General features: G+C 60.8%; 4 protein-coding genes across 9 annotated transcripts; 1 reads left to right on the forward strand and 3 right to left on the reverse strand.

The window, feature by feature from the left end:
* Positions 1–69: 69 nt before the first annotated feature.
* Positions 70–3,321, forward strand: EIF3G (eukaryotic translation initiation factor 3 subunit G). Of its 2 annotated transcripts, XM_090059198.1 has the most exons (11): positions 70–208; positions 384–433; positions 1,084–1,203; positions 1,297–1,385; positions 1,634–1,693; positions 2,024–2,128; positions 2,264–2,453; positions 2,536–2,643; positions 2,802–2,938; positions 3,015–3,121; positions 3,226–3,321. In XM_090059198.1, the coding sequence occupies exons 1-11, from the start codon at positions 189–191 to the stop codon at positions 3,239–3,241; spliced, it is 1,002 nt and encodes a 333-aa protein (XP_089915324.1). In that variant the 5' UTR covers positions 70–188; the 3' UTR covers positions 3,242–3,321. The 2 variants fall into 2 exon arrangements, with proteins under 2 accessions (XP_089915324.1, XP_089915323.1); XM_090059197.1 differs by lacking the exons at positions 70–208; positions 384–433 and adding an exon at positions 473–753.
* A 101-nt stretch (positions 3,322–3,422) lies between these two features.
* On the reverse strand, positions 3,423–5,084 carry P2RY11 (purinergic receptor P2Y11). Its single transcript, XM_090059199.1, has 2 exons — positions 4,951–5,084; positions 3,423–4,637 (listed from the first exon to the last, which is right to left on the reverse strand). Exon 2 carries the CDS (start codon positions 4,630–4,632, stop codon positions 3,646–3,648), a length of 987 nt encoding a protein of 328 aa, XP_089915325.1. The 5' UTR covers positions 4,633–4,637; positions 4,951–5,084; the 3' UTR covers positions 3,423–3,645.
* A 115-nt stretch (positions 5,085–5,199) lies between these two features.
* PPAN (peter pan homolog) lies at positions 5,200–8,860 on the reverse strand. The gene is made up of 12 exons (XM_090059196.1): positions 8,727–8,860; positions 8,428–8,598; positions 8,250–8,351; positions 7,808–7,858; positions 7,505–7,675; positions 7,340–7,416; positions 6,926–7,033; positions 6,537–6,660; positions 6,246–6,324; positions 6,029–6,158; positions 5,797–5,954; positions 5,200–5,592 (listed from the first exon to the last, which is right to left on the reverse strand). The coding sequence occupies exons 1-12, from the start codon at positions 8,742–8,744 to the stop codon at positions 5,276–5,278; spliced, it is 1,506 nt and encodes a 501-aa protein (XP_089915322.1). The 5' UTR covers positions 8,745–8,860; the 3' UTR covers positions 5,200–5,275.
* A 318-nt stretch (positions 8,861–9,178) lies between these two features.
* LOC149858787 (A.superbus venom factor 1-like) lies at positions 9,179–23,653 on the reverse strand. Of its 5 annotated transcripts, XM_090059190.1 has the most exons (41): positions 22,879–23,653; positions 22,395–22,599; positions 21,912–22,074; positions 21,762–21,832; positions 21,523–21,611; positions 21,283–21,365; positions 21,086–21,185; positions 20,735–20,837; positions 20,488–20,605; positions 19,821–19,936; positions 19,434–19,574; positions 19,069–19,269; positions 18,529–18,723; positions 18,297–18,461; positions 18,079–18,208; positions 17,778–17,846; positions 17,342–17,536; positions 17,088–17,223; positions 16,867–16,952; positions 16,535–16,674; positions 16,229–16,441; positions 16,088–16,139; positions 15,652–15,738; positions 14,986–15,195; positions 14,826–14,901; positions 14,580–14,742; positions 13,982–14,077; positions 13,673–13,826; positions 13,131–13,303; positions 12,745–12,909; positions 12,602–12,661; positions 12,290–12,380; positions 12,147–12,198; positions 11,785–11,872; positions 11,404–11,490; positions 10,999–11,104; positions 10,617–10,706; positions 10,439–10,522; positions 10,179–10,262; positions 9,757–9,892; positions 9,179–9,424 (listed from the first exon to the last, which is right to left on the reverse strand). In XM_090059190.1, exons 1-41 carry the CDS (start codon positions 22,953–22,955, stop codon positions 9,292–9,294), a joined length of 4,983 nt encoding a protein of 1,660 aa, XP_089915316.1. In that variant the 5' UTR covers positions 22,956–23,653; the 3' UTR covers positions 9,179–9,291. The 5 variants fall into 5 exon arrangements, 3 of the variants coding, with proteins under 3 accessions (XP_089915316.1, XP_089915317.1, XP_089915318.1); XM_090059191.1 differs by lacking the exons at positions 22,395–22,599; positions 22,879–23,653 and having other exon boundaries at positions 21,912–21,945; positions 22,034–22,074; XR_016443743.1 differs by lacking the exons at positions 9,179–9,424; positions 9,757–9,892; positions 10,179–10,262; ... (1 more) ...; positions 10,617–10,706; positions 10,999–11,104 and having other exon boundaries at positions 11,785–11,865.
* Positions 23,654–23,681: the final 28 nt, after the last annotated feature.

Here is a 23,681-nt window from a genome sequence, read left to right on the forward strand (position 1 = left end):
TTCCCAAAATGCATTGCGGGAATCCGTCAGTTCCTGCAGGTCCTTCAGCTCCTAAGGCTGCTCTGCCGCTGCCTCACCTATCTCCTTCCGGCCTCTCTAGGCGCATGGGGAGCGCTCGCTGGTGAGGCCCTTCTGCTTCCGGTTTGTGGCGCGAGGAGATTAGTGGTAGCTGCTGCGTTGGGAGCGCGATGCCGACAGGAGACTACGAGTGAGACCGGGGGGAGGGCGCGGGCTGGGCCGGGGCCCGGGGCAGAAATGAGGGAGGGACTAGGGGGCCGAGGGAGATTGGGGGTGTGCGGGGGCCTAGTATGGGGTGGGGGTGGCTGAAGTGGGGGAGGGTGGAGGCTCTTGTCTGCGCGGCTCTGACTCTCTCGCTTCCGCAGCTCGAAGCCTAGCTGGGCCGACCAGGTGGAAGAGGAGGGAGGCGACGACGGTGAGAGGCCGCACCCGGGCTGGACTCCTCCCCCGCACATTCTCCTCCGCCCGGCGCGGCCCCCCCCCCTCCACGGGACTGTGGGCTGACTCGGCCCCTCCCAGCGGACACCCTCGGTTCCTGGCTCCTTCGCACCTGGCCTCACACTCCCCCAGCACTAGTCATGTTCCAGCCCAGCCCAAAGGCCTGTGTGTTGCTCCGAGGCCCACTGAGGAAGCTGGGTGCCTGCCGCTGCCGTGGATCATGGCTCGGGGGCCTTCCCCCAACAAGACACAGCCCCCAGGCCCCTTATCTGATCTGGTGGTGGTCCCACAGTGCAGGTGACCAGCTGGGGGGAGAGATAATCCCCTCCCCTCAGACCCACTCTCTGCTCCCCTCCAACTTTATTTCCTGAGCAACCTGTATTTTTGTAGCTTGTTGAGACCTAGGGCGGAGGGGTGTAGATACTGTCTGTAGGGCACCCCAAGCCCTACAGAGCTAAGAGTTTCTGTCATTGCAGTGGAATCATGTAAGGTCTCCAGGGATGGGGCATGAGCACACCCAGTGCTGGGTAGCATTGTGGTACCCTGGCCCCAGCCCATAGGGGTTCCCTGTTCCTTCCCCCAATAAGTGACTCAGCAGCAAGGCCTAGCTGTGCTCTTCTTCCCCAGACAAATGCATCACCAGTGAGCTGCTCAAGGACATCCCCCTCACTGCGGTGCTGGGTGGGGACCTGAGTGCCAGTGTTGCAGAAGCCGAGGCCAAGGCTGAGTCAGAGCTGCTGAAAGATGGTAAGAGCCAGGCTGGGTGAGGAGTGGGGATTGGGCCCTGCCCCAGGGAGCCCTGTGGGTCCAGTCATCTCACTGCCTGCCCTGTCCCCTTAGGTCCTCTTCCATCCCCAAAGGAGCTAATCAATGGGAACATCAAAACTATCACGGAGTACCGTGAGGAGGAGGATGGGCGCAAGGTGAAGGTGAGTACTGGAGGGGTTAGACTGGGGTTGTCTTGGGGACTGTTTCCCTGGCTGGGGCAAGATTCCCTCACCCTGAGCCGTGAGGGGCATGTGAGAAAGTGTGAGATGGATCATGGCCCTTGTGCCCACTGCTCCTGTGTCCTGCTTATGGGGGGTGGTCATGCTGGGGGGGCACTCCCTGCATCTTTGGGGTGCATGTTACCCCCCTCATTTCTCATGTGGTGAGCGATGGGGTCTTTCTCCCCCAGATCATCCGTACCTTCCGTATTGAGACTAGGAAGGCTTCTAAGGCTGTGGCCCGCCGCAAGGTGAGTGGGCTCCTTGCTGGGGCAAGAGGGGTTAAAATGGAGGGAGTGGGCATTGGAGGGTTGGAATGAGGCAGGGCTGGGCCTTTCCCATACCCAAGTTGTTTATCCTGCCCTGCTCCCTTTTCCCTCCTGCATATGTCCATGTCCATTTCCTCCCTTTGTGGTGGCATCTCTGCCCCCACGCCCAGCACTGCTTCTGGTTTGGGTTGAGCTAGTTACATTTAACAGATGCCACCAGGGGGCAGTTCTGCCTAGTCTCCCAGTTAGCTGGGTGGGATGAGGTGGAGGGGTTTCCCAGCCTGACACCTCCCTTGCCTGCCTCTTTCCCAGAACTGGAAGAAGTTTGGCAACTCAGAATTTGATGCGCCTGGTCCCAGCATTGCCACAACAACTGTGAGTGACGATGTCTTCATGACTTTCATCACTAGCAAGGAGGTGAGTAGGGGTTGGGGCCAGGTCCCAGGACAGAGGTGTGGGGTCCTAGGGGAGGGACCATGGGCATCCAGTATGGGCTTGGGAGCTCCCTGCAGAGGGGCAGTTCCAGTGCTGATGCCCCTACACCTGCTGCAGGACCTGAACTGCCAAGAGGAGGAAGACCCCATGAATAAGCTGAAGGGCCAGAAGATTGTGTCATGCCGCATCTGCAAGGGTGACCATTGGACCACACGTTGCCCTTACAAAGACACACTGGGACCTATGCAGAAGGAACTGGCTGAGCAACTGGGGCTGTCTACTGGCGAGAAGGAGAAGCTGCCTGGAGGTTTGGGGGTGGGGTAGTGGGGTTTGGGGTGGGGGTCCCAGAGGCTCTGGGCTCTTCTAACTTTGCTTTCCTGTCCTTGTAGAGCCAGAGCCAGTGCAGGCAGCGCAGAGCAAGACAGGGAAGTATGTCCCACCCAGCCTGAGGGATGGGGCCTGCCGCCGTGGGGAGTCCATGCAACCCAACCGCAGGGGTAAGTCCTGGTAATCAGACCCCTGGACCCCTCTTGGCCCTGCTCCCTGCCTCAGTTTCCCTACTGGGCAAAGAGCTGCCAGGATGGAGCTCAGACCCTGTCCTGGGGGCTCATTCCCATAGCCTGGGCCTGGCCCTGACTCTCTCTCCTCTTTGCAGCTGATGACAATGCCACCATCCGTGTCACTAACCTGTCTGAAGACACTCGTGAGACGGATCTGCAGGAGCTGTTCCGCCCCTTCGGCTCTATTTCCAGGATCTATCTGGCTAAGGACAAGGCCACTGGGCAGTCCAAGGTGCAGCAAGGGTGCCTCTGGGGTGGTGGGGAAGGGCTCGGCTCAGCTCAGCTCTAACCATGGGCTTTTCACCTAGGGCTTCGCCTTCATCAGCTTCCACCGTCGGGAGGATGCCGCCCGTGCTATTGCTGGTGTTTCTGGCTTTGGCTACGACCACTTGATCCTCAATGTGGAATGGGCTAAGTGAGTCCGGGTTCTGCTGGGTGGGGGTGGGGGGAGAAGGTGCCCATCGGGAAAGCTGGGGTTAAGGTTGCTAGGACTGCTTCTCACGGTCTCTGTCCCCACAGGCCATCCACCAATTGAGCTGGTGCCGCACAGGCCTTGGCCAATGGTGCCTCTGGGGAAGACGCTGATCACTAATAAAGGTTTGTCCCAGCCTGGTACCACATGGCTCCTTTCCTTCCTCCACCCGCCCACACCCACCCCTGCTCTGGCTGACTCAGCGTGGCAGCACGGGGCAGGCGCATGGGCTGTGTGGATCTGAGCCATTTGCCCTGGAAATGGGAAGAGCTGCTGCATCTAGATGTTGGGAGGTGCTGAGACACCAAAAAGCAACACCAGGTAGCTGCTCAGTTGCTGCTTTAATGTCTGGCTGTGAGGGCTGCCTGCCCTTCCCTCTTGGTCTCATGGCCCCTGGCTGAGCAGTGGCTACAGTGGGGCCTTGGGCCAGGAGAGCTGTGCACAGAGGGCAGAAGCCATCCATTTGCTTAGGGGTCCTTCCTGCCCCCCTGCAGCTCCAGAGCTTCCCCCTGGGGGAGACCATGAGGGCACCGGGCACAACAGCGGCGCAGGCTGTTGGCCAGAGGGGCGTAGAGCAATGGGTGGGCACAGATGTGGAGCGTGACCAGCACTTTGCTGAGCTGCAGGGTAGCATGCACCCGCTGCGAGAACCCACAGTCCTCCCTGGCTGGTGCCCACAGCCGCTGCCACAGGTTGAGGTTGCGCAGGATGTGGTAAGGCAAGTAGGAAACAGCATAGAGTCCCGCACCTACACCCACCAGCACCCATGCCTGCTGCCTCTCCCTCTGTGCCAGCCCTGGGCTACGTAGCACAGCACGAGCCACAGCCCCACAACAGAACAGTGTCAGCAGCCCAGGCAGACCACAACCAACCCCTGCCAACACCAGGCTGTAGGGCAGGTAAGAAGGCAGGAGCAGGAATGGGGCTGTGCCCAGGCACTCAGTAGTGTTGCCTGGGTGAAGCTGCAGTCCTGAGAAGTGCAGTGTGGGTGCTGAAAGCATGGCTGCCAGCAGCCACACGGCCCCGCTGAGCTGGTGGGCGCGGTGCAGGCCTAGGCGGCCACGGGTTGCCAATGGGTGCACTAAGGCAGCATAGCGCAGCAGGCTGAGGCAGGTTACAAGGAAGATGCCACCATAGAGAGTACAGGTGAAGAGGAAGCGCTCGAGCTTGCAGAGGACCAAGCCGTACCGCCAGTGTTTGGGTGGGTAGTAGTAAGCAGCCAATGCAGGCAGTGCCAGGGCATACAGCAGGTCACCAGTGGCCAGGTGGCATGCAAAGATGGTGCCTGCATGCCAGGGCTGTGCCTGCCTAGCCAGTCCATACAGTGCTGCTCCGTTGCCCACCACAGCTACCACGAACTCCAGCACCAGCACTGGCCACAGCTGCTCCTGGAAGTCGCTGAAGCCTGAGAGGCTGCAGTTGCCCCTACTGGAGCCTTTGGCTACAGCTGCCATGTTGTCTGGGGGAGCAGGGGATAGGGTTAGGGAGGCCCAGAGCAGGGCCATATCATGTGCTTCTGCACCCTGCCAGGGTGCAGCAGGGAAAAGAGGGGGCCCTGGGGGCACTTTGTTGTGATCTTGCTGGTGGGAAACCTGCTTCTTTCCCTGGGGAGCAGGATAGTGGCCTCAGTTGCTGCTCCGGGGCCATGTGGGGATGGGGTAATCCATATTTTCTCCCCGGGACCTCAGCTTCTAACCCAAGGGAACGTTTACTTTGAAGGGCTGAGCCTGCAGCAGGATAAGGGTCTCCACCCCCACCCAATAGCCCCTTACCTGGCACTGCAGATGGTAGCCTGGGCACTTTGCTCAGTGTAGCTGCCTGCTGCAAGAAAAGGGAAGAGGTCCCTGGAGCAGGAAGTGATGACTCCTCCCTCGGCTGCGACCACAGGGCAGAAGAACAGGGCTTACGCACTATGCCAGCCCCTACTACTACTGCGGGGAGGAGGCTTTCTGGGTGCTGCAGGCTTGTAGAGAGATCTCAGGAGCTGTAGCCCCACACACAAGCAGATGCAAACCATGGACCTTGTTGCAAGTGGTGTATTGTGCATACAACAAAGTGGGGTGCTCTCTCCCCCCATATCCATGAAAAGAGGCAGCGCTAATGTCTTCCCTGTCTGAGCCGTCCAGGCTTCCGCCCAGTGCCTTTCCCCTGTTGGCCCAGCAGACCTGTCCTCAGCTTCGCACTGGGGAGCTTGGGGCCCTGCTGCCCCAAATGCCTACGTCCTTTCTGCTTTGGTCGCCCCTGGGAGTCCTGTTGTAGCCAGGGCCCCGGAGGCTTCTTCCTCTTAGCCTTGGGGCCAGCTCTGCCCGACGGGGTTGTTGATGGGTGCCCTGGGGGGTTGGGTCGGAGTCTCTTGTTGGGCCTGTGGGGCCGTAAGGGCCCCTGCTTCCTCTTGATGCTTTTTGGGAACAGATCTAGAGGGAAAGAAAATTGGCCAGTCAATGCAGGGCTGAGATGGTCAGGGCTGAGGCCCTTCTTTTGCAGTCTAGGCACAGATGCATCAGTGTGTTTACTTTGGACTGAAGTCACAGCACCTGTTCAGTCACATTAGTGTCATCAGCTGCATCTAGGGCAGTATTCTCAGTCCCACCCGGGGGAGGAAGTAAGGTAGTTCTCACCTTTGTCAGGCTCCTCGCCCACAGCCTCCCGATAGTACTCAGCATCATCATCTGATGTCCCAGCCCTATCCGGGTCCTCTGATATCCCAGGATCCTCTGCATCACTGTCACTGTCCTGCTGCTGTTGCTTTTTCTTCATCCCTTCCAGGCTCTTCTTCCTGCAACCACAGGGTATGACCCTCAGCCTCTGCCCAGGCCCTACTCCTGCTCCTTCCCTAGAGTCCTACCCCACCTGTTCTCCTCCCGTTGCTGCTGCTTGCGGTCCACATCAGCTTCCTGCTTGCAGCGCCGCTCAGCCTTCAGCCGCAACTTCTCCTCCCTACGGGCGAGCATCTCCTGCACCTCAGCTTCTGTCTTGTGCACTGGGGGGGGGAGGCAGGCAGAGGTAAGTGGGACCCACATTCAGCCCTGCGGGGCACAGGGAAGTGAGGGGTGGAGGGTGCACTCACCAAAGTTGTGGTAGAGCACATTGCCTTGTCCCAGCCCCTCCTCCACCTTAATGAGCTGCAGGGTCAGGCGCGGGCCGATCTATGGGGAGGGGGCAGAAGCCATCAGATGGGGTGGGCTGGCAGCATTGGGATAAGGGCTGTGGGGCCCCTCAACATGGAGGCCCCAGGGCCACATGGCCAGATCAGAATGTTTACTTTGAAGATCACAGTTAGATCAAGAGTTCTGCTCATCACAGCCAGCCGGGCAGATGGCCCTTATTCCCCTCCTCCCTGCCTACCCCAGGCACAGACCTCAGTGAGACGCACAGCGCTCTGCTGTGCTTTCATGTTCCCGCGTCCAGCATAGGCCTGGGGCAGCTCCAGGATGTTGTGGGTCCCATCCTGCTCAGCCTCGCTTTCTGACAGGTTCACATCCCTACAGATGGGGGAAGAATGAAGACCATGAAGCATTATTGGGTTGCCTGCACCTCCACAGGACCCCAGCATCCTGGCTCCCAGCCCCTCCACCTGCCTCTAACTGCTCCTGTCTTGTAGAGGTGCAGCCCTATGAGGCATGCACAGAGCACAGGCTATGGGAACTACCCAGGGCACAGGTGACAGCAGCTAGGCATGGCAGCTCCTAGCTAAGTTTATTGTACCAGCAGGGACCCCATGGCCCCCTTCCCCCCAGTTGCACTCACTTTACCAGCAGCTCACTAATGTCCTCCAGTCGGCTCAGGTTGGGAAACCGCTCCTGCAGCAGCTTCTTTATACCCTTGCTCACCCCCACAGGCACAACCTTCAGGCTGCTGCAGGGAGTGGTAGTGGGTCAGTGCTGGGTTCCAGGCATAGTAGGGCCCTGCCTATAGGACAGTGCAGCCTCCCACCCCCACACAATACCAAGTGGATGAGAAGGTGTTCCCTTCCCCCCTCCATCATGATATGAGACCAGGGCCATGTCCCATCCCCTCCACCCCACCCCAGTTCCCACAGTTGAAGGCATCAGAGCGTTTACTGGACAAATCACAGATATATCAGCAGACTATACTCTCATCACTGCCTCCAGCTAAGCAAAGTCCCCAGGCTTGAGGTCATAGGGCAGCCCCAGCACCTACTAGTGTCGGACATCCAGGAGCTGCGTTTCGGCATTGTAGCTGACCAGCACACATCGCTTAATGGTGTTGAGGCTGACCTGGGGGCAGAGCTGGCTGTAAGTCTCAGAAATCAGGACCCCATGCCTCCCCCCACCATGCTCCAGACCCTTTAGCCCCAGCACTCACCTTGTGGACACTGATGGAGGGAAACATGTTCTGGAGCATGGTGGCCATGAGCTTGACATGGATCTGCGGGAGCCCAAAGTTATTGAGCACCAGCAGTGGGTGGTGGGTAAACTGCTGCTCATGCATGCGATGCCGCTTCAGTGATGACACTACATCCTTGATCAGTGAATACTGAGAAGGGGAGGAGGGGGGTGAGGCTTAGTAGTGCCAACAGGGGCAGCTGCAAATGCCTTGGGACTCACTGGAATAGCTCCCTCCCACCCAAGCCAAGAGAGACCATGGTAGCTGCAAGTCCTCACCCACCTGAGTGACTCTGAATGTCAGCGTCGGACCCCCGGGGAGCCGGAATAGTTTCTGCAAGGAAAGGAGACATACAGGCATCGATAGTGGGGAAGTGCTATGCCCAGGCCCACTTGCTACAGGCCGCATAGGGCCCTGGGCATGTGGGCGGCAGCTCCTGCACCAAATGCATCAGCACATTTACTTTAGAACCAGCATCAAGGAACACACTCAGTAAGGCTGGGATTGTCATCTGTGCTGGCCTGCACGCAGAGGAGGCACTGCCTGGTCAGAGGTGGGTTACAGCTGCCCAACCCGATGCAGGCTCCTTCCCTGTGAGCTAGGAGTGTCCCCCAACCACTGCCCAGGTGCTTCACCTGTGCAGCAGGGAGCTCTGCCCACGACGCAGTCCAGAGCCAGGCCAGGCCGAGGGCTCTCAGCCCTGCGCCGCCCCCCCCCCACTCACGAAGTTGATGCTGCTGGGAGACTTGGTGAAGACCAGGAAGTGCGTCACGCCCAAGGGCCCAGCCACGGCGACGAAGTCTTTCAGCGCGTTCTTCTTGCGCACCTGCGGAGACGCTGAGTGAGACCCGAGTGACCCGCGCCCCGGCGCGCCCTGCCCGCCCGGCTCGGGGCCCGCGCACCTTGAGGGCCCGGGCTGTGTAGGGCTCCATGGCGCGCCGCACGTCCAGCACGAGCTGTCGCAGGCTCCGGCCCACGCGGCCGCGGTGGAAGACGAAGGAGTGCGGGACGGCGGCGAAGTCCTCTTGCGCCCGCTGCCGCGCGGCCGCGCGCTCCGCCTTCTGGCTCCGGGTCTGGGGTTGCGGGGAATCAGTGCCACGTGGGGCCGGGCCCCCCAAGACCCTCTCCCCGGACCCCCCCTCGAGGTCCCCCACAATGTATCCTTAGGGCCCAGGGCCCCCCAGGAATCCCGGCCCCCCACCTTGCCGGCCCGCCCCATGCTGCCGCCGCACGGCGCCCTTGGCTGCAGAGCGGGACGCAGACACTTCCGGCCGTGCGCCTGCTTTAGCGCTCCGGGTACTTCCGGTGGTGCCTTCGCCTTGGTGCACGGGGCATTTCCCTAGAGCCAGCTGCGGCGAAGACCGGGATTGGGGCGGGGTCTTGTGGTGGTTATAGTGTCCAGTGCGTGTCGGGGCTGGGGCTGGGAGTGCGTGCGGGAGATCACGCTGGCCCCGCGGTTCCACTCCTGCCGCCGCTAGCGCACGCCCCACGGCTGGGGCTGGCACAGGGCTCTGTTGCCCCCTTGTTGCCGGGGGCAAAGTCTAGAGCTGGGCCTAAGCCCCTGGGTGCGTTCTCTAGCAGCTGGGTAGCCTCAAGGTCTGCCCTGGCCTGGCACTGGCTTTCCTGGAGCAGGAGACACGGCACAGCACAGCGTGGCACAGCAAGGGTTTATTGGGCATCTTGAGGCAGGTGGGGCACATCTGGGGTCCCCACCCCTGAGGCTCAGCAGTCCCGTGGGGTGTGGTGGCACAGGGGGTCCAGCCACCCTAGGTGCTACAGCCCACGGTTTTCATGTGGTTGGAGAAGTCATCCAAGGCCCCTGCCAGCGCCTGGTGTCCAACCTCCCCCTGCTGTGGCCAGGCCAGGATGTAGCTCTTCTTGCCCAGGACGTAAGTGAAACTGTGGCAGAGGGTAGAAGAGGCTCAGCTGTGCTCTGGGTGCGGCTGGAGACTTGACCCCCTCCCTGCCCTGGTGATGACCGGGCCACTCATGCATTTGTACTATAAGCATGTGCAGGCCTGGCATGTGCTGGGACAGGGACCTCCTGGCATTACGAGGCCTGGAGCCCGTTCTCAGGTTTTGGGGCCTAGGGCCAAGTATGGGGGTGGCCCCTGCCCTGTTCCAGCTTGGATGCTGGTGCTTGTAGGAGTGAGAGGGGCACGGGCTCCCTGTGCAGCTCATATTCCCTCCCTGTCTCCAGCTCCCCCCACCCAAGGGGCTCCAAGATGCACCTCTCCTGTGTGAGCCACAGGTCTGAGTCCGATGTCATGACCAGGTACTGCTCCCCATCCTGTAAGCCCAGTGGCTCCTCACAAGCGGTGTGCAAGACAAAGCGCCGGGGCTGGCCACTTGCGTCCATGTCAGTGCCTGGGGAGGAACCCCCATGCCCACCACATGATGCAGGTTGGTACAGGAACTGGCACAACCAAGCAGGGAGCATGTGGAGGCAAAGGGCTGCTCCCTGTTGAGGGGCCTGGCTCAGCCCCCTGTAGCCCTGCTGCCTGCCTGGGGAGTGCCCCCCCTGCCCTCTGTGGCACAGCGCCCCCTGGTGCCTCTCCAGGACATTGCAGACAGCCCTGCCTGCCAGGGAAGGGTGCATCCTGCTCTGCCCCCTACCCCCTGGGACTGCCAGCCCTGCTGGTCCCGCACACACCCATCTTGATGATATCCAGCACCCGCATGGTGTAGTACACATAGTTGTCCTTGGCCGTGCGCTGCTCCAGCTGCACCTTGTAAGCTGTGGGCAGGCATGTGGGGAGTTGGTATCACAGCTTGCCCCCCCACCCCTGCTCCAGGCCCCTGCAGCTCCCCCCCAGCAAGGAACATACGCAGCACAAGACCTTGCAGAGGCTGGCATCCACCCCCTCCCCACAGTATGGCTGGTGCCTCCCCCCACCCAAGCCCAGGACACACCATTGTCAACCCTGGCATGGCAGGCTGCCTCCATGAGGTCCTGCTGGCTGACTCTACTGCTAGAATGCAGCTGTGGGCAGCTCTCTGAGAATGGAAAAAAGGGGGAACAGGTCAGTGTAGAAGGGCTGAGCCACTGCAGCACATGGGGGCCCATCTCAGGGTCCTGGGCAGGCATTACCTTCAGCACACTTGCAGACCTCCTTCTGGCAGATCTTCTTCAGCTGCCCACTCTGTGCTGGCAGGTTGTAGAAGCGGCTGCAGCGCCGTGCTGAGGGTCATAAGGAAGGCAATGGCAGGGGCACTCCTTGCCTCTGCCCCTGCCCTGCAGCACCTGGTCCTGGGGTCTCTGTTCCCTGTCCCCCCTGCAGCCACAGTGATACCTGGGCTGTGTGTCCTGGGGCACCCAATCCAGACCAGGTGGATTCCCACAGGTCTGGCTGAGTTTGGGGACTGAGGCAATACTGAATGCAGGTGCCTGGAGAAGGGCTGTTAGCTGTCCTGGGGGATGGTAGCCAGACCCCATTAGTGCCCCCAGCCCCTCCCACACCCCGTATGCTCACAGGGCTCATAGTACTCATAGGCAGTGACAGTGGCTGGCTGCAGCATCCCTGCCTCCACCTGCTGGTGGATGCGGAACCGGATTTCAACCTCTTCTTCACTCGACATCTGTAGAGATACGGACAGATATGTGGGGAGCCCAGCTCTGTCTCCATCGTTGAGCTCTGCTCCACGCCCCTGCTGCCTCTGGTTGCTTAAGATGCCACGTGGCAGCGGGTCATGGGGCAGAGCCCCCCTCCTGTCCTGGCCTGTGCTGAGCAGGGCAGCAGGCACGGGGGCCATGCTGGAGTGTGGTTGGGGCAGCACCCCAGGACCCCTGTTCACTGTGGCTGGGAGGGGAGACACTAGAGTGCCTGGGGCTGGCTCAGGGGTGCTGCCACTGGAGGGAGGGCAGGGGGACACCTCACCTCACTGAAGTAGAGGATGACAGAGCTGTTGCTGAGCGTAGACTTGGTCTCGTAGAGGAAGATGTACTGCTCCACCACATTGGTAAGCTGTGGGTGGCAGCAGGCACAGAACTGGCCATGGTGCAAGGCAGCTCCCAGAACTGTTCCAAGCCCCAAGAGGATCAGAGACCTCTCCCTCCCCCCCTGGGAGCTCCAGGTAAGTTAGACCCCACAACAAACAGCAAAGCCTGTCACTGTCAAAGCCAGTCACTGCATGGCAGGGACCTCTCAGCTTGAGGCCGGTGCAGCAGGGGGTAAAGGTCACTAGCAGAGAATGCCCTGCCAGTCCCCCTTCCACCCACCCCCACCCGCCCTCTCCAGATGGCCTCAGCCCTCAGGTACCTGTTTGAGGTCGTCCAGGTCGGGGTAGAAGCCAGTGAGCATGGAGATGTCCACGATGGTCATTGTGGCATTTTGCTCCCCCTGTGCCCTGGGAACAGGCTGCCTCAGCTAATGGGCAGGGTCTCGGGTTGGGGAGGCCTCTCCACTCTGTGCCCCCTGCAGAAGGCAGGTGGGGGGGCGGAGGGGAGGTGGCTCGGGCAAGGACACCGGGGCAGGGGGCAGGGGTTTCCACCAAGGCAGGTGCTGGGACATCCGCAACATCTCTGGGCAGTGAATACAGTCCCCTACCCCACAACCTCTCCACCAACTGGGCATAGTGTCCAGGCCTCAGAGGCTGGTGGGGGAGAGGATGGGGGTGTTACCTGGCACGGATCCTGAGCCAGAAGGTGTCTATAAAGTTTCGCTTCTTCTTGTCTGCAAACCCCTGGGGTCAGTGTGGCTGCAGGAGGCTGAGGCATGGTGCCCAGTGGGGAGGACTGGGGGGGCACACAGGACCTGGCCATACCTTTGGGGGTGTCCTGAACAGCCACGTCCAGATGGAAGGCCTGGCAGGTGCCTTCCCTCTCCGTGGGTAGTGTGTAGTAAACTGTCAGCATCTGGGGGGGCCACAGTACATGTCCAAGAGCTACTCCCCTGTCCCCCACCAGCTAGGACCCAGCAGTCCTGGATCAACCCTGCCCTAGAGCATGAGGCCCTTCCAGAGCTAGGTGAGAACTCCTATGTCCTGGCTGCCTGCTCTGGGCTGGGAATAGCTTCATCATCCTGCCCTGGGCCTCCCCGCTCCCCTGCCAGGAGCCCCCAGCCACTCCACACTCACCGTCACTGTGCCAATGCCCATCCCATTGGCGCTGATTTGCAGGGTGTCCTGAGCCAAGAACTGCAAGGGAGGGGCTGGTGATGAGTGGGGGGTGGGGGTCTGATCCAGCCCAGCATCACTGGGCGGGGAAGGGGGGCACTGACCTTCTTGGTGCTGGCGCGGCTCAGGTAGGCATTGGAGGTGTCGATGGCCCAGTGCTCGGTTATGTGCCGCTTGGGAGCACTCACCTGCACCCTCAGCTCCATAGCATGCTGGGGGGGCAGCGCCAGCTGGTACCCAACCAGTGCCTGCATCCCCACTACCGTGGTCTGGGGGGCGGGAGAGACCATCACTGCAGCATCTGTGCCCTGCTGCCTCCTGCTGCCCCTTGCTGGCTTGACTAAGGCCTGGTCCATCCTCCCCCAGCCCTGTTGCCCCCAGCAGGCCCCTGGCGTGGCAGGGGGGTACTCCAGGCACCCAGGAGCAGCTGAGATCCAGCCAGCCCACTGTGAGGGTCCCTGAGCAGCCCTGGGGGGCAGAGAGCTCTCACCTGGGTGCTCTCATATCCGCCACCATAGGCACGGGCCTGAACCAGCCAGCGGGCAATGCCATGGGCCTCCTCCAGCTGCCCCAGCTTCACTTTCTGCAGGAGGGCATAGGCGGTGGCCTCCACACTTGTCAGGGAGTCAGGGTCCTGCTTGTTTGTGGGCCAGTGTGTCCGATCTGGGGGCCAGAGGCAGTCACACTTGGCCCACGGGCAGTCGCGCTCTCATGCCTCTCTCTTTGACATGTATGCATGGACTTGCGTGTGCCATCACACACATGGCCCCTTGTGCATGTTCGTACCCCCCTGCATGATTATACCTGGTCACGTTCTCATGCATGCTGGCGCCTGCCTCTGGCATGCCTGCATGCTTGCTTGTTTGCAGGCACGGCCCCTTGCACACACTCCTGCTAGTGCAGGTGCAACCGTCCTCTTGTGTGTGCAGCTACACACACACCTGCTCCTATGCCCTTCCGTGCATTTGTGCACACTCTTGTGCACTCACACACGCTGTCCTTTGTACATGCATGTGCAGCACACACACTTACTGTGGGAAGCAAATAAGTCCAGGACGTCATTGGCCTTGGAGCTGTTTACCAAGGCCAGGGCGTAGGAGCTGATGGCAATGCTGTAGACCTGGGTCAGACTGCCCAGGCGCTTTTCCAGGAAGCTCTGGGCTTGCTGCAGGCTGGAGGACAGGCCCTTGAGTGGGACAGAGCAGCAGCATTGGGGGACAGAGTGCAGCTGCTACAGGCACCCCAAGGAGCCAGACACCTGCCCCCCAGCACCCCAGCGCCTGCTAGGAGCTGGCCCAGCCCCACAGCACAGAGCAGGGGATCCTGCAGGTGCTCACGTACATGCACATGCTCAGCACACATCAGTTCAGCCTCTTTGAGTGCGATGAGGACAAAGGCAGTGAGGGAAGTTTGCTGCTCAGAGCCCAGGTACCCGCCCTGCCAAGGGAAAGAAAGGTGGGATGCTGGAGCCAGTAGCTGAGATCAGAGGGTCAGTAGCCCCAGCCACCACCCGCTGCTGGTAGGACCGGAGATGGTCAGGGATCAGGTCTCTGCTGGGGGCTGGGTGGTGTGGATGGCCCCCCCTAGCCATGGATAGGAGGTGTAAGCCCAGAGGAGGGGTGTTGACTCTGTAACCTAATGAAGGCAGCAAGTGCTGTGTTATGGTTTGGCATAGCCAAGAGAGTGTAATGGGACTACATTAGTTTAACTGTCAAAGTGTATTTTGATCTGTCATGTGAACCACAGTGGTTGCTTGACAGGTTGTTAGAGGTAGTGATATATTTATATATAGAGAGAGAAAGAGAGAAAAAATATTTTTGCAAAACAAAAAAAGAGAGTTTGCCAGCTGTGGCCTCCTTCCTGCCTGGTCTCCTGCTCGGGGAGGGGGTCATTTTCCACCCACTGCTAGCTGTGTCCCCATCCAGTGGGAGCTGGATACCTGCATCGCTGGGGTGTAGATGGGGGCATTCTCACAGAAGTTGCCTTCAGAGCCTTGCTTGTTGTGGATGAGCCAGGCAGCGCTGGAGCACAGGACCCGGGCGTCTATGGTGTTCACCAGCGGGTGGGCCATGGTGAACACCTTGAGGATGTAGGCGGTGAGCCTGCCAGGATGGAGAGTAGTGTGAGAAGCAGGGCAGCACTGTCTGTCCCCCTGACCTGGGGCTGAGGCCGCTATCGTGCCCACCAGGTGCTGCCAGTGCTGCCGCTGTAGGGGAAGTAGGAGCCGTCCGACTGGCGGTACTGCATTTGCCTGGCGTAGCCTATGGGAGACCAAGGAAGCCCTGGTCAAGGGCCAGCTGGGGGCACAGGAACAGGGCCATCCCCCCTCCCCAATCACTGCACACCATGTAGGATGTGCTGGATGGTGCGGTCCCGGTGATCCACCCCGATACGGTGCCACTGCTTCATGGCATCCAGGTAGTGGGTGAGGAGGATGTTGGGTGTCACTCTGAAGATGTTCTGCTCCACACAGCCACTGGGCAGCACCACCAGCTGCTGCAGCACATCACCCCCCAGCTCCAGCCCCCCTAGCAGCGTCTCCCCAAGGAGGTTGCCTGTGTGGAGAGAAGCAGATAGCACTGGGCATGGCTCCATACTCCTGCCCCAGCCCCTTCCCCTGTCTCAAGCTGGCCGTGAGTGGGTCTCTCTGCACCAGCTGCTGCTGCTTGTGTTGGCACCGAGACCACTGGGTCAGCACTAGCCAGGCCCAGCCACACTTGGAGGACAGAGTCCAGGCTCAGGCATGCGGGGGGACTCATGTAAGAGGCCCCGAGGGCAGGGGATAAGGGCAGCACCAGCATGAGAGCCTGGGTGTGTGTTTGCCTGGTGACCTAAGTGTTTCCACATGAGTGTGCACAAACAGGCCCACATGTGCACTGAGCTGCAGTGTTTCTGTGTGTGTGTGTGCAAGGTTGTGCATGCAGGGGGGCTGGCCTGGTGGCTACATCCTACCCAATGTGCCCGCCTGGAGCTGAGCCTGCAACAGCTATGCCTCCACCCTCTGCACGCACCTTGCACACTGAGGAAGACCTCAGCATCTGTATCAGGCACCAAGTTGTCTAAGTGGCGGCCTTCGATGAGCTCCACTTGGGGTTCCCCTGCCAAGAGATTGCTGGTTGCTGCCTCCAGGGGGGCAGGGAGACCCCCATTGCTGGCTTCCCCTACCCAACTCCCCCCAGAGACCTCTGCTGCTGGCTTCCCTTGGTCCACTCCCGCGGGGGCCCTACTGGGAGCCAGGCACCTGCCGCCCAGGCCAGGGACCAGCTATGAAGGGCTCCAAGGCCAGGCTGAGCTGGGGGAGGGGGAGGGGGGTTTCCTGGGGCTGGTTGTAGACTCGGGGGCCTGCAAGAGCTCCTGGTTGCCCAGGATGTGGCAAGGCAGGGCCTGATACCCTTAGATGGACAGACAGACAGAGTGAGCAGATGGATGGATGGGGTGAGCACCAACCTCTCGGGTCCAGGATGATGCTGCGCTGGAGCCGCTGCTGTTCTCCCCCTGGCTGCAGGTTGGAAGACAGAAGTAGAGGGCAGAGGTCAGGACCCAGGAGCAGAATTTGCAGGGGCAGGGGCAGGGGATAGGGACAGGCACCTGCACAGCGAAGGTCTTCCTCACAGAGTCATGCAAGCCATAGGCCAGCACAGATGCCCGCATCTCGACCATGACATTGCCCAGTGTCAGTGGTACTACCACAAAGCGCACAGCTCGGGCAGCACCTCGTGGCACCCGCACTAGCTGTCGGGCCGGCTTCTCAGGCCGCGCTGCACTGCACAGCCCCTCCTGGAATGGGAACTCCACGCGTACCTGCAGGGCCAAGCCAGCCATGTCAGTCAGGCCGTGGGGCAGCCAGGCGAGTGCCCTCCACCAAGTTGAGTGCCCTCCTGGCCCTGAGCTCACCCGCACATCCTCAGACAGGTAGTTGTAGAGTACGGCCCGCAGCTCCAACTGTTCATTGCGGATGGCAGCCAGAGGTAGCCGCAGGTCCATGAAGAATGGCAACTTCACCAGCACTGTGTAGGGTGCTGAGACGCAAATCCCTGCCGGGATGGGCAGCAGAGCAGGGACCACAAGCACCAGGATACATGAGTGCCCGCTTTGCAGTGCCCCCCACCCCAGCCCTGCCAGTGCCCCTCACTCCAACCCTGCAGCTCCCTGCCCCCCTCCCCTCCCTCCCCCAGCCCTGCTGGTGTCTCTCACTCCTCAGCTGCAGCCTCTGAAGGTCCCAGTACCTCTGTCTTTCCTCATGCTGACAGCCAGGATGTGCCAAGTGGTGATGGAGTGAGGCAATCTGGTCTTGATCTGGTGCTTCACAATGCTGATGGGGTGGGGGGGTCATGAGACAAGTCCATCCAGGCCTGTGGGGCTGGGGCAGGGGCTGGTCTCAAAGTCCCCTCCCCCACTGAATCCAGGCTTCCAGGGGTGCCCTCAGCCCTTCCCCCCCAGCCCTTACCCAGAGCTGTCAGTGGTGTTTGGCAGGACCTCCCGCTTCCAGAGCCAACTCTCGGGGAAGAAGCTGCGCACCATCATGTCCATCTCCTCAGAGCAGTCTTCCTCCCAGCACTCCTCCTCGTCCTCGTAGTCAGCAGCTGGGGGTAGAGCAGAGCTGGTGGCAGAGGCCCTGCCCGGCTCCCTGGCTGGCCCGGCTCCCTGCTGACTGGGATCCCCACAAGCCCTGCCCTCCCCGCCCCAAAATGTGCCAGTTACATTTCCCCAGCAGTAGCTGGGCCCGCTCCTCCTGGCTGAGGTCCTGGCTGAGGTGGCAGCAGTCAAGGAAGGCAGCACGGCAAGAAGGGCCTTGGCGCACACGGTGCACACGCTTTTCACATGTGTGTCCCATGGGGCTCTCCTGCATCCCGGCCATGCAGCATTGCCGCTCCAGTGGCGTCTCATACTCATCCACTGCAGGGGGGCAGCAGTGTCAAGTCGAGGCACCCAGGCATGCAGGTGCCAGCCCCCGCTCATGTTCCAGGAAGGGCATGGGGAGCACCTGGGCCAGACCAGGCCAGGGCTGTCCTAGTCAAGTGCCAGCATGGGCTGGAGCATGGGCCAACCTCCAGCACTGGATGGTCCCTGCCCCCAGCTGGCTCCAGCTCCTGGGGGGCCGGGGTGGGGCATTGCAGCCCCTGCTCCTACTCCCCACCTTTGGTCTTCCTTTCCAGCTTCTTCAGGGATCGGCGATGGCGACGGCTTTGCTGGGGACATGGCAGCTCTGCCAGGGGAGAGGCAGTGGTGAGGGGATGGGGGGACACAGCCGCTGCCCCCTTCCCCATGGCCTCGCTGGGACCCCAAGCTTAAGCAGCAGGATCTGGACCCACTGCAGGTCAAACCAAGTTGAACCAGATTCCTGGGTTCCATCAGGATCCCCTGGGGACAGGCTCATCCCGCCCCCCATCCCCATCTCAGCCAGTGCTGCCCGTGCATCCTGCCCCCACAGATGGTACCAGTTCTGGCCACAGTTCTGATGCCAATGTTGGTGATCATGTCCAGGCCAGCGTCTGTGAACACCCCCACATGGTTCTGGCCACTGCCCGCACTGCAGGCGATGTCATATCGCTCCACCATGTCCCAGATCTCGGGGTGGGAGACATGCATAAGCTTGGACATGGATGCATGCTGGGGAAAATACTCAGGTAGCTGGGGAGAGATGGGGGTCCCTCACCTTCTTTTGTGTCAGCTTGTTCTTCTTGCCCAGAGCCAACAGGGCCTGGTCCACAGCCACCAGCCCCACCAGGGCCCTGGCGTCACCCGTCACCATCAGCCTCAGCTCATCATCTGGGCGGAATGAGCGTTGCATATCCATCTGGTCTGTGGGGCCCACGCGGAGCTGGAGGGAGTGCAGGGTGAAACCGAGCCCCTTGGTGCACCCCCAAGGCCTCCCCTACAGTACTCACACTGCCCATGCAGCTGTCCTTGATCCCCAGCCACACAGCATCAGCCACAATCTCTCCACTTCCCAGGTAGTAGAAGGCCACAACACGGAAGGATGGCAACATCGATGGCTCCACCTGCAGCCCCCACCCTGTGACAGCGCTGCCCTGGCTGCACGGCTGCACCCAGGCACCCACAATCTGCCCCTTGCTCAGCACCTGGGGGAGGTGAAAGAGAGGGAAGGGTGGAGGGACAGAGAGTTAACAGATCTGCCTGTTGAGGGAGGAAGAGATAGATAGATAGATAGATAGATAGATGAAGCAGGTATATGGAGATGGATAGGTGGATGGTAGGGGAATGGCAAGGTAGACGGATACCAAGGATCTAAGGGAGGGACAAGTGGAGGGATTGAGGGAGGGGGCCTAAAGTCATGGACAGAGGGGGGGACAAACAGGGCCTGCACAGTGGGGACTGGCAGGCAGGAAGTAGGCATGGAGAGGCTCCTTGCCCAGCTGGAGGGACAGACAATGAGGGGGCACCCCCATCCTGGCCCACAGCCTTACCAGGATGGTGAACTGCTTGATGTTTTTGTTTGGTTGCCCGATCTGGAGCAAGAGCTGCAGGGTAGAGCCAACACTGGGAGGCCGCAAGTCTGCCTGGATGTGCAACAGGTTCCCGGAGCCGCTCTGGGTCTGGTAGGCGTGTGCCGTCATGTTAACCCGGGCCTGCTGGTCTGAACTGAGCCCCACCTCACATGTCTGCACCTGTGGCAAGGAGCAGAGCAAATTCCTGGGTGCCAGCAGGGGGGAGCCCAGTGTTGGGGTGGGGGGGAAGGGGTTGCAGGTCAGGAGTGATGGGCATTGGCAGGTCTCTGTGTGGGGGGACTGCCCCTGGACCCAGCAACCACCCCACCCCACACCCCCAGTACCTCTATCTCTAGGACTTTCTGGTCAGCAGCTGTGTTGAGGTTCAGAAAGGCCAGCGCTTCCTCTGTTGTCTTGCTCTGCTGGGTCCCACTGCAGACGCATACACCCACAGCTGGCGACTCATCCACATTGGTGACATAAACCTGGGGAGGGTGGAGGGTGACCCCAAGCTCCTGCTAACAGGCTGCAGCCCCCACACTCTGAGCCAAGCCTGCTGGGCCTCTCCCCTGCACCCAGCACCCATCCAGCTTCTGCCTCTCCCCACTGGAGATGTCCCTGTGAGGCTAGGAGCAGCTGCTCACTGCCCCTTGTCCCCAGGCATGAGGCCTGGTGCTCCTGCAGGCTGGAAACCCCAGCTCTGGGTACCCGGGGCCAAGCCAGGCATGTACCCTGATGCTGAAGGGCATCCCTGGCTTGAAGAACCCCGGCATGCGGAAGAACTGGATGCGGTAGGGTGTACGTGCAATCCTGATGCCAGACTTCTCAGCCAGCACTGTGTCCCCACCTGCGGAGATGGAAGCACTATCAGTGCACATCAGTGCCTGCCGCCTGAGTGGGAAGGGGGCTCAGGTAGAATGGACATGGCCCTGGCACGGTTTGTGCTAGGGGGTAGATGGATGAATGGGTGGATGGGTGGGTAGGTGGAGAGGTGGGTAGATTGATGGATAGGTGGATGGGTGGGTGGATGGATGCCTGGGTGGGTAGATGGATAGATGAGTGGGTGGATCCATAAGAGGGGAGAACAGCAGGGTAGATGGATACTGAGCATCTAGGAAGAGGGACAAGTGGAAGGATTGAGGGAGGGGGAGTAAGCTATGGAGAGAAAGACAGATGGACGGGGCCTGCACAGTGGGGATAGGCAGGCAAGAAGTGGGCACGGGTGGGGAAGTAGGGGAGTGCTGCTTGCCCTGACAGGGGGATGGACAGACAGATACAGTGAGGAGGCTATCCCGGGCTTAGTGTTCAGGCCTCCTGCTCCCTGGAAGATCCCCATCAGGACACAGGAGGCCTGGAGGCTGCCGCCCGCGGGATCTGTCCCCCTCTCTGGCTGTTCACCCGCAGAGAAAACAGTGACATTGATGAAAATGAAGGCGTCGACGAGCTCCTCAGGGTTCTTGAAGGCATTGTGAAGCACGTCCAGTGTCAGGGTCGCAGTCCCTGTCCCCTGCGTGATCTGTGGAGAGAGGCATCGTGCTGGGCCCTGGCAGCACCTGCCATAGGGCCCAATCCCAGCCAGAGCCTGGTGGGGCCTGAGTACCCCCGCCCCCACCCCCGCCCTGCCCCTCCCTAGGTGAGGACTCACATCAACTCTCTGCAGTGATTCCTGCAGGGAGTTTCTTTGCTTCTCTGTGCGGACGCCAAAGATGGCCAGGGCATAGCCGTCCACAGGCTCGTTGAACATAAACCTGATCCACCAAGGCATAGAGAGGGTGATGGCATGAGGGCAACGGCTTCACCCCAGAGGCAGCTGCATTTCCAGGTGGGCAGAGCTAGGAACACAGCTGCACCTGCTCTCCCTGATGCTCTCCAGGTACGTCCAAGGCACAGCAGGGTCCCCTGGGGCTTGTGGGGGCTGGCATACTCATCCAGGCTGCTCTGCCAGGGTCTGTGCCCATGGGTGGGGACAGGCTGGGCTGGACTGAGTGCCACTCACCTGGCATTGATAGTGAAGGTCAGCACTTCCCTATCTCTTTCCCCATCCAGGTAGAGGAACTTTCTGTCTGGGACCAGCTCCACCTCAAAGGCTGGCAGCACTGTGTGGGGAGAGACCGTGCCAATGACCAGAGCTGCCTGGGGAAGCTGTGGGGCCTGGGCGTTTAGGACAAGTGCAGAGCGGAGCAGGCCACACACCGTACTCCTTGACCTCAAACTCAGTGCTGTAGCGCTGCTGAGGTGATTGCTGGAACCAGGCCACGATCTTCCAGGTGCCAGTTCTGCAGGGGCAGAGAAGAACAGGTGTGGAGCTGCTTCTGCCAAGGACAGAGGACAGATTCTGCCAAGCCCCTCTATCCCCCACCACCCCATGTAGCTCCCCCAGCTGCTGCCCCCTCCCCACCCCATGTCAGAGGCCCTGGGGCTGGCAGCATCTACCTGCTCTGCTCAGGAATGTAGAAGGTGGCAGTGTAGAAGCCTTTCTCCATTTGCCAGGAGTTGCTGGTCAGGGTGATGCCCTCGGGGTTCTGTGGGGAGGAGCTTGCTGAGGCGTGCCTTGGCTCCAGCACAGGCTGTGAGTAGGGAATCTGGCTCCTTTGCCCTGAGGATTCCCTGTCGGGCTGAGCCTGCATGACTAGGCCATGCTCGTGGTATCAGTGGGATCACCAGCTCCATACCTGGATAGCAATCACACAGGTTGTCTCCAGTGGGTCCATCATGTGGTTGACAGACAGGATCCGGTACCTCACTGTAAGGAAAGGCACAGAGGTGGGCAGAGTTGCTCCCCTGCCCACGCCTGCCCCCACTCCAGTGCCACCTGTCCATACCGCTCTGCCCGGGGGTGTAGATGGCCTTGTCAGTCTGGAAGAAGAGATATCCAGTGTGTGGGGACACCAGGATGGTCTTCTTCAGGAGGAAGAGGCTGGACTCGGCCTGAACCACCACGTACTGCTTCTCCGCCGGGTCAGACGAGATGTAGTTGACTGGGACCTGGAGCACAGCAGAGCTGGGAGGGTGGGGACAAGGCTGTGCTTTGCCCCCCAGAGGCAGGATCAGTGGCAGGGGCAGGGAGGCCTGGGTCTGCCCCTGGCAGTGTTTCCATCCCACCATGCCATTCATCTGGGGGTCTGTGCCATGCAGCAAAGGCACAGCTGCAATGGCTGCCCCTACTCCCAGCTGCCTCCTGCAGCGGAGCACCCCCTGGTGATGTCTCAGGGCATGGCCTGCCCAGGAGAGCACCCGCTGTTGCCCCACTGGCCCCTTGGCAATGTCCTAGCAGGGAGCAGGGGTGGTGGCCCAGCTGTCCCCACCTGCACCATGGCCTTGGCTAGGAAGCTGCCAGTCGAGGAGAGTGTTGCAGCTGCCTCACTCAGCAGCTCCCTCTGTGCAGGGAAGTCGAAGATCCGGATGGTGACAGCCACATCCTGCAGCAGGCTGCCACCTGGGTCCTGGGCTTGGACCACAACCATCTCGGGGCTGCCAGCGCGCAGCACATTGGGGGCTGCCAGCAGGTACCTGCAGGGTGGGGGGGCTCAGCCGGACACCTCATGCCTCAGTCTGGTACCAAGCTCTGCCCCTGGGTACTCCCAGGGCCTTGGGTGCATCCTTTTGCCTCCCCATGCCATGTGGGGCAGACAGGTGCAGGGGTGGGGCTGTCAATTGGCCCCATTACTCTGCCAGGCCCCTATTCCCCACCACTGCCAGGCTCGAGCTCACAGCTCTGGGACCAACAAGCTGCAGGTGCCGGTACATGCCCCCCACCTCAGCCCCTTCGATCCCCCTCCCTACACTCACAGGGGCCCACCCTGGGCCAGCTGTGGCCCCAGCAGCAGCAGCAGCAGGCCAAGGAGGTGCAGTGCTCTGGTGGCCATACTCCCAACTGCGAGACTGGTGGAGCAAACAGTACTGCCCTTGTGCGGGGTTACCCTGGGTTAATGGCTAACCTGGGGGGTGAGTGTGACTGTCCGGAAGGGCAGCACCTTCCCAGCAATCTCTGGTTCATGCCAGCCCCTTTGGGGTGGTGCCAGCAAGGGGTGGGGGGCTGCGCAAGGAGCCCCTGTCCTAGACCCAGCTCTGTGCTATCCTAGAGCTGTCCCTGTACTGTTCTACATTCCCCCCACATGCACACCATGGGACCACAGTCTAGGCGGGGGCAGACATAAGAATCGAGGCTGTGAGGGACAGCAATACCAGGCCCACTGCAGTGCAGAGATTGGCCCCCATTGACCAGAGACCAGGCTGCAGCCAGAACCAGGCCTGCCCCCCTCACGTTTGGGTTCAGCATTAGTGTTTGTGCCCCAGACCAAATGAGTCTTTACCCTTTTCTCCCAGGCCATGTGTTCTAGCTCTCCAACCCTGGGTGATGGTGCCCTTTCCCTGCACATGCCCCAGGGCTTGGCCCAGCCCTTTGCAAAGGGCAGATTCCTCAGTGGCATAGGGGGCATGTGTGCACGGGAGTGGCAGGGGCACAGCAACAAGCATTAGCAACACTGGCCCTGGCTCTAGGTCTGTCTGGATGGTGTCAGCTGAGTCAAGTGGGTGAGATGTAGCCATTGTATGTGTTTGCAAACAGGACAAAGTTTAGGTCAGTAACATGC

The sequence above is a fragment of the Crocodylus siamensis genome, chromosome 8 (assembly GCF_052110815.1).
Source record: "Crocodylus siamensis isolate JL-2025a chromosome 8, ASM5211081v1, whole genome shotgun sequence".
In the NCBI taxonomy this organism is placed as follows: domain Eukaryota; kingdom Metazoa; phylum Chordata; order Crocodylia; family Crocodylidae; genus Crocodylus; species Crocodylus siamensis.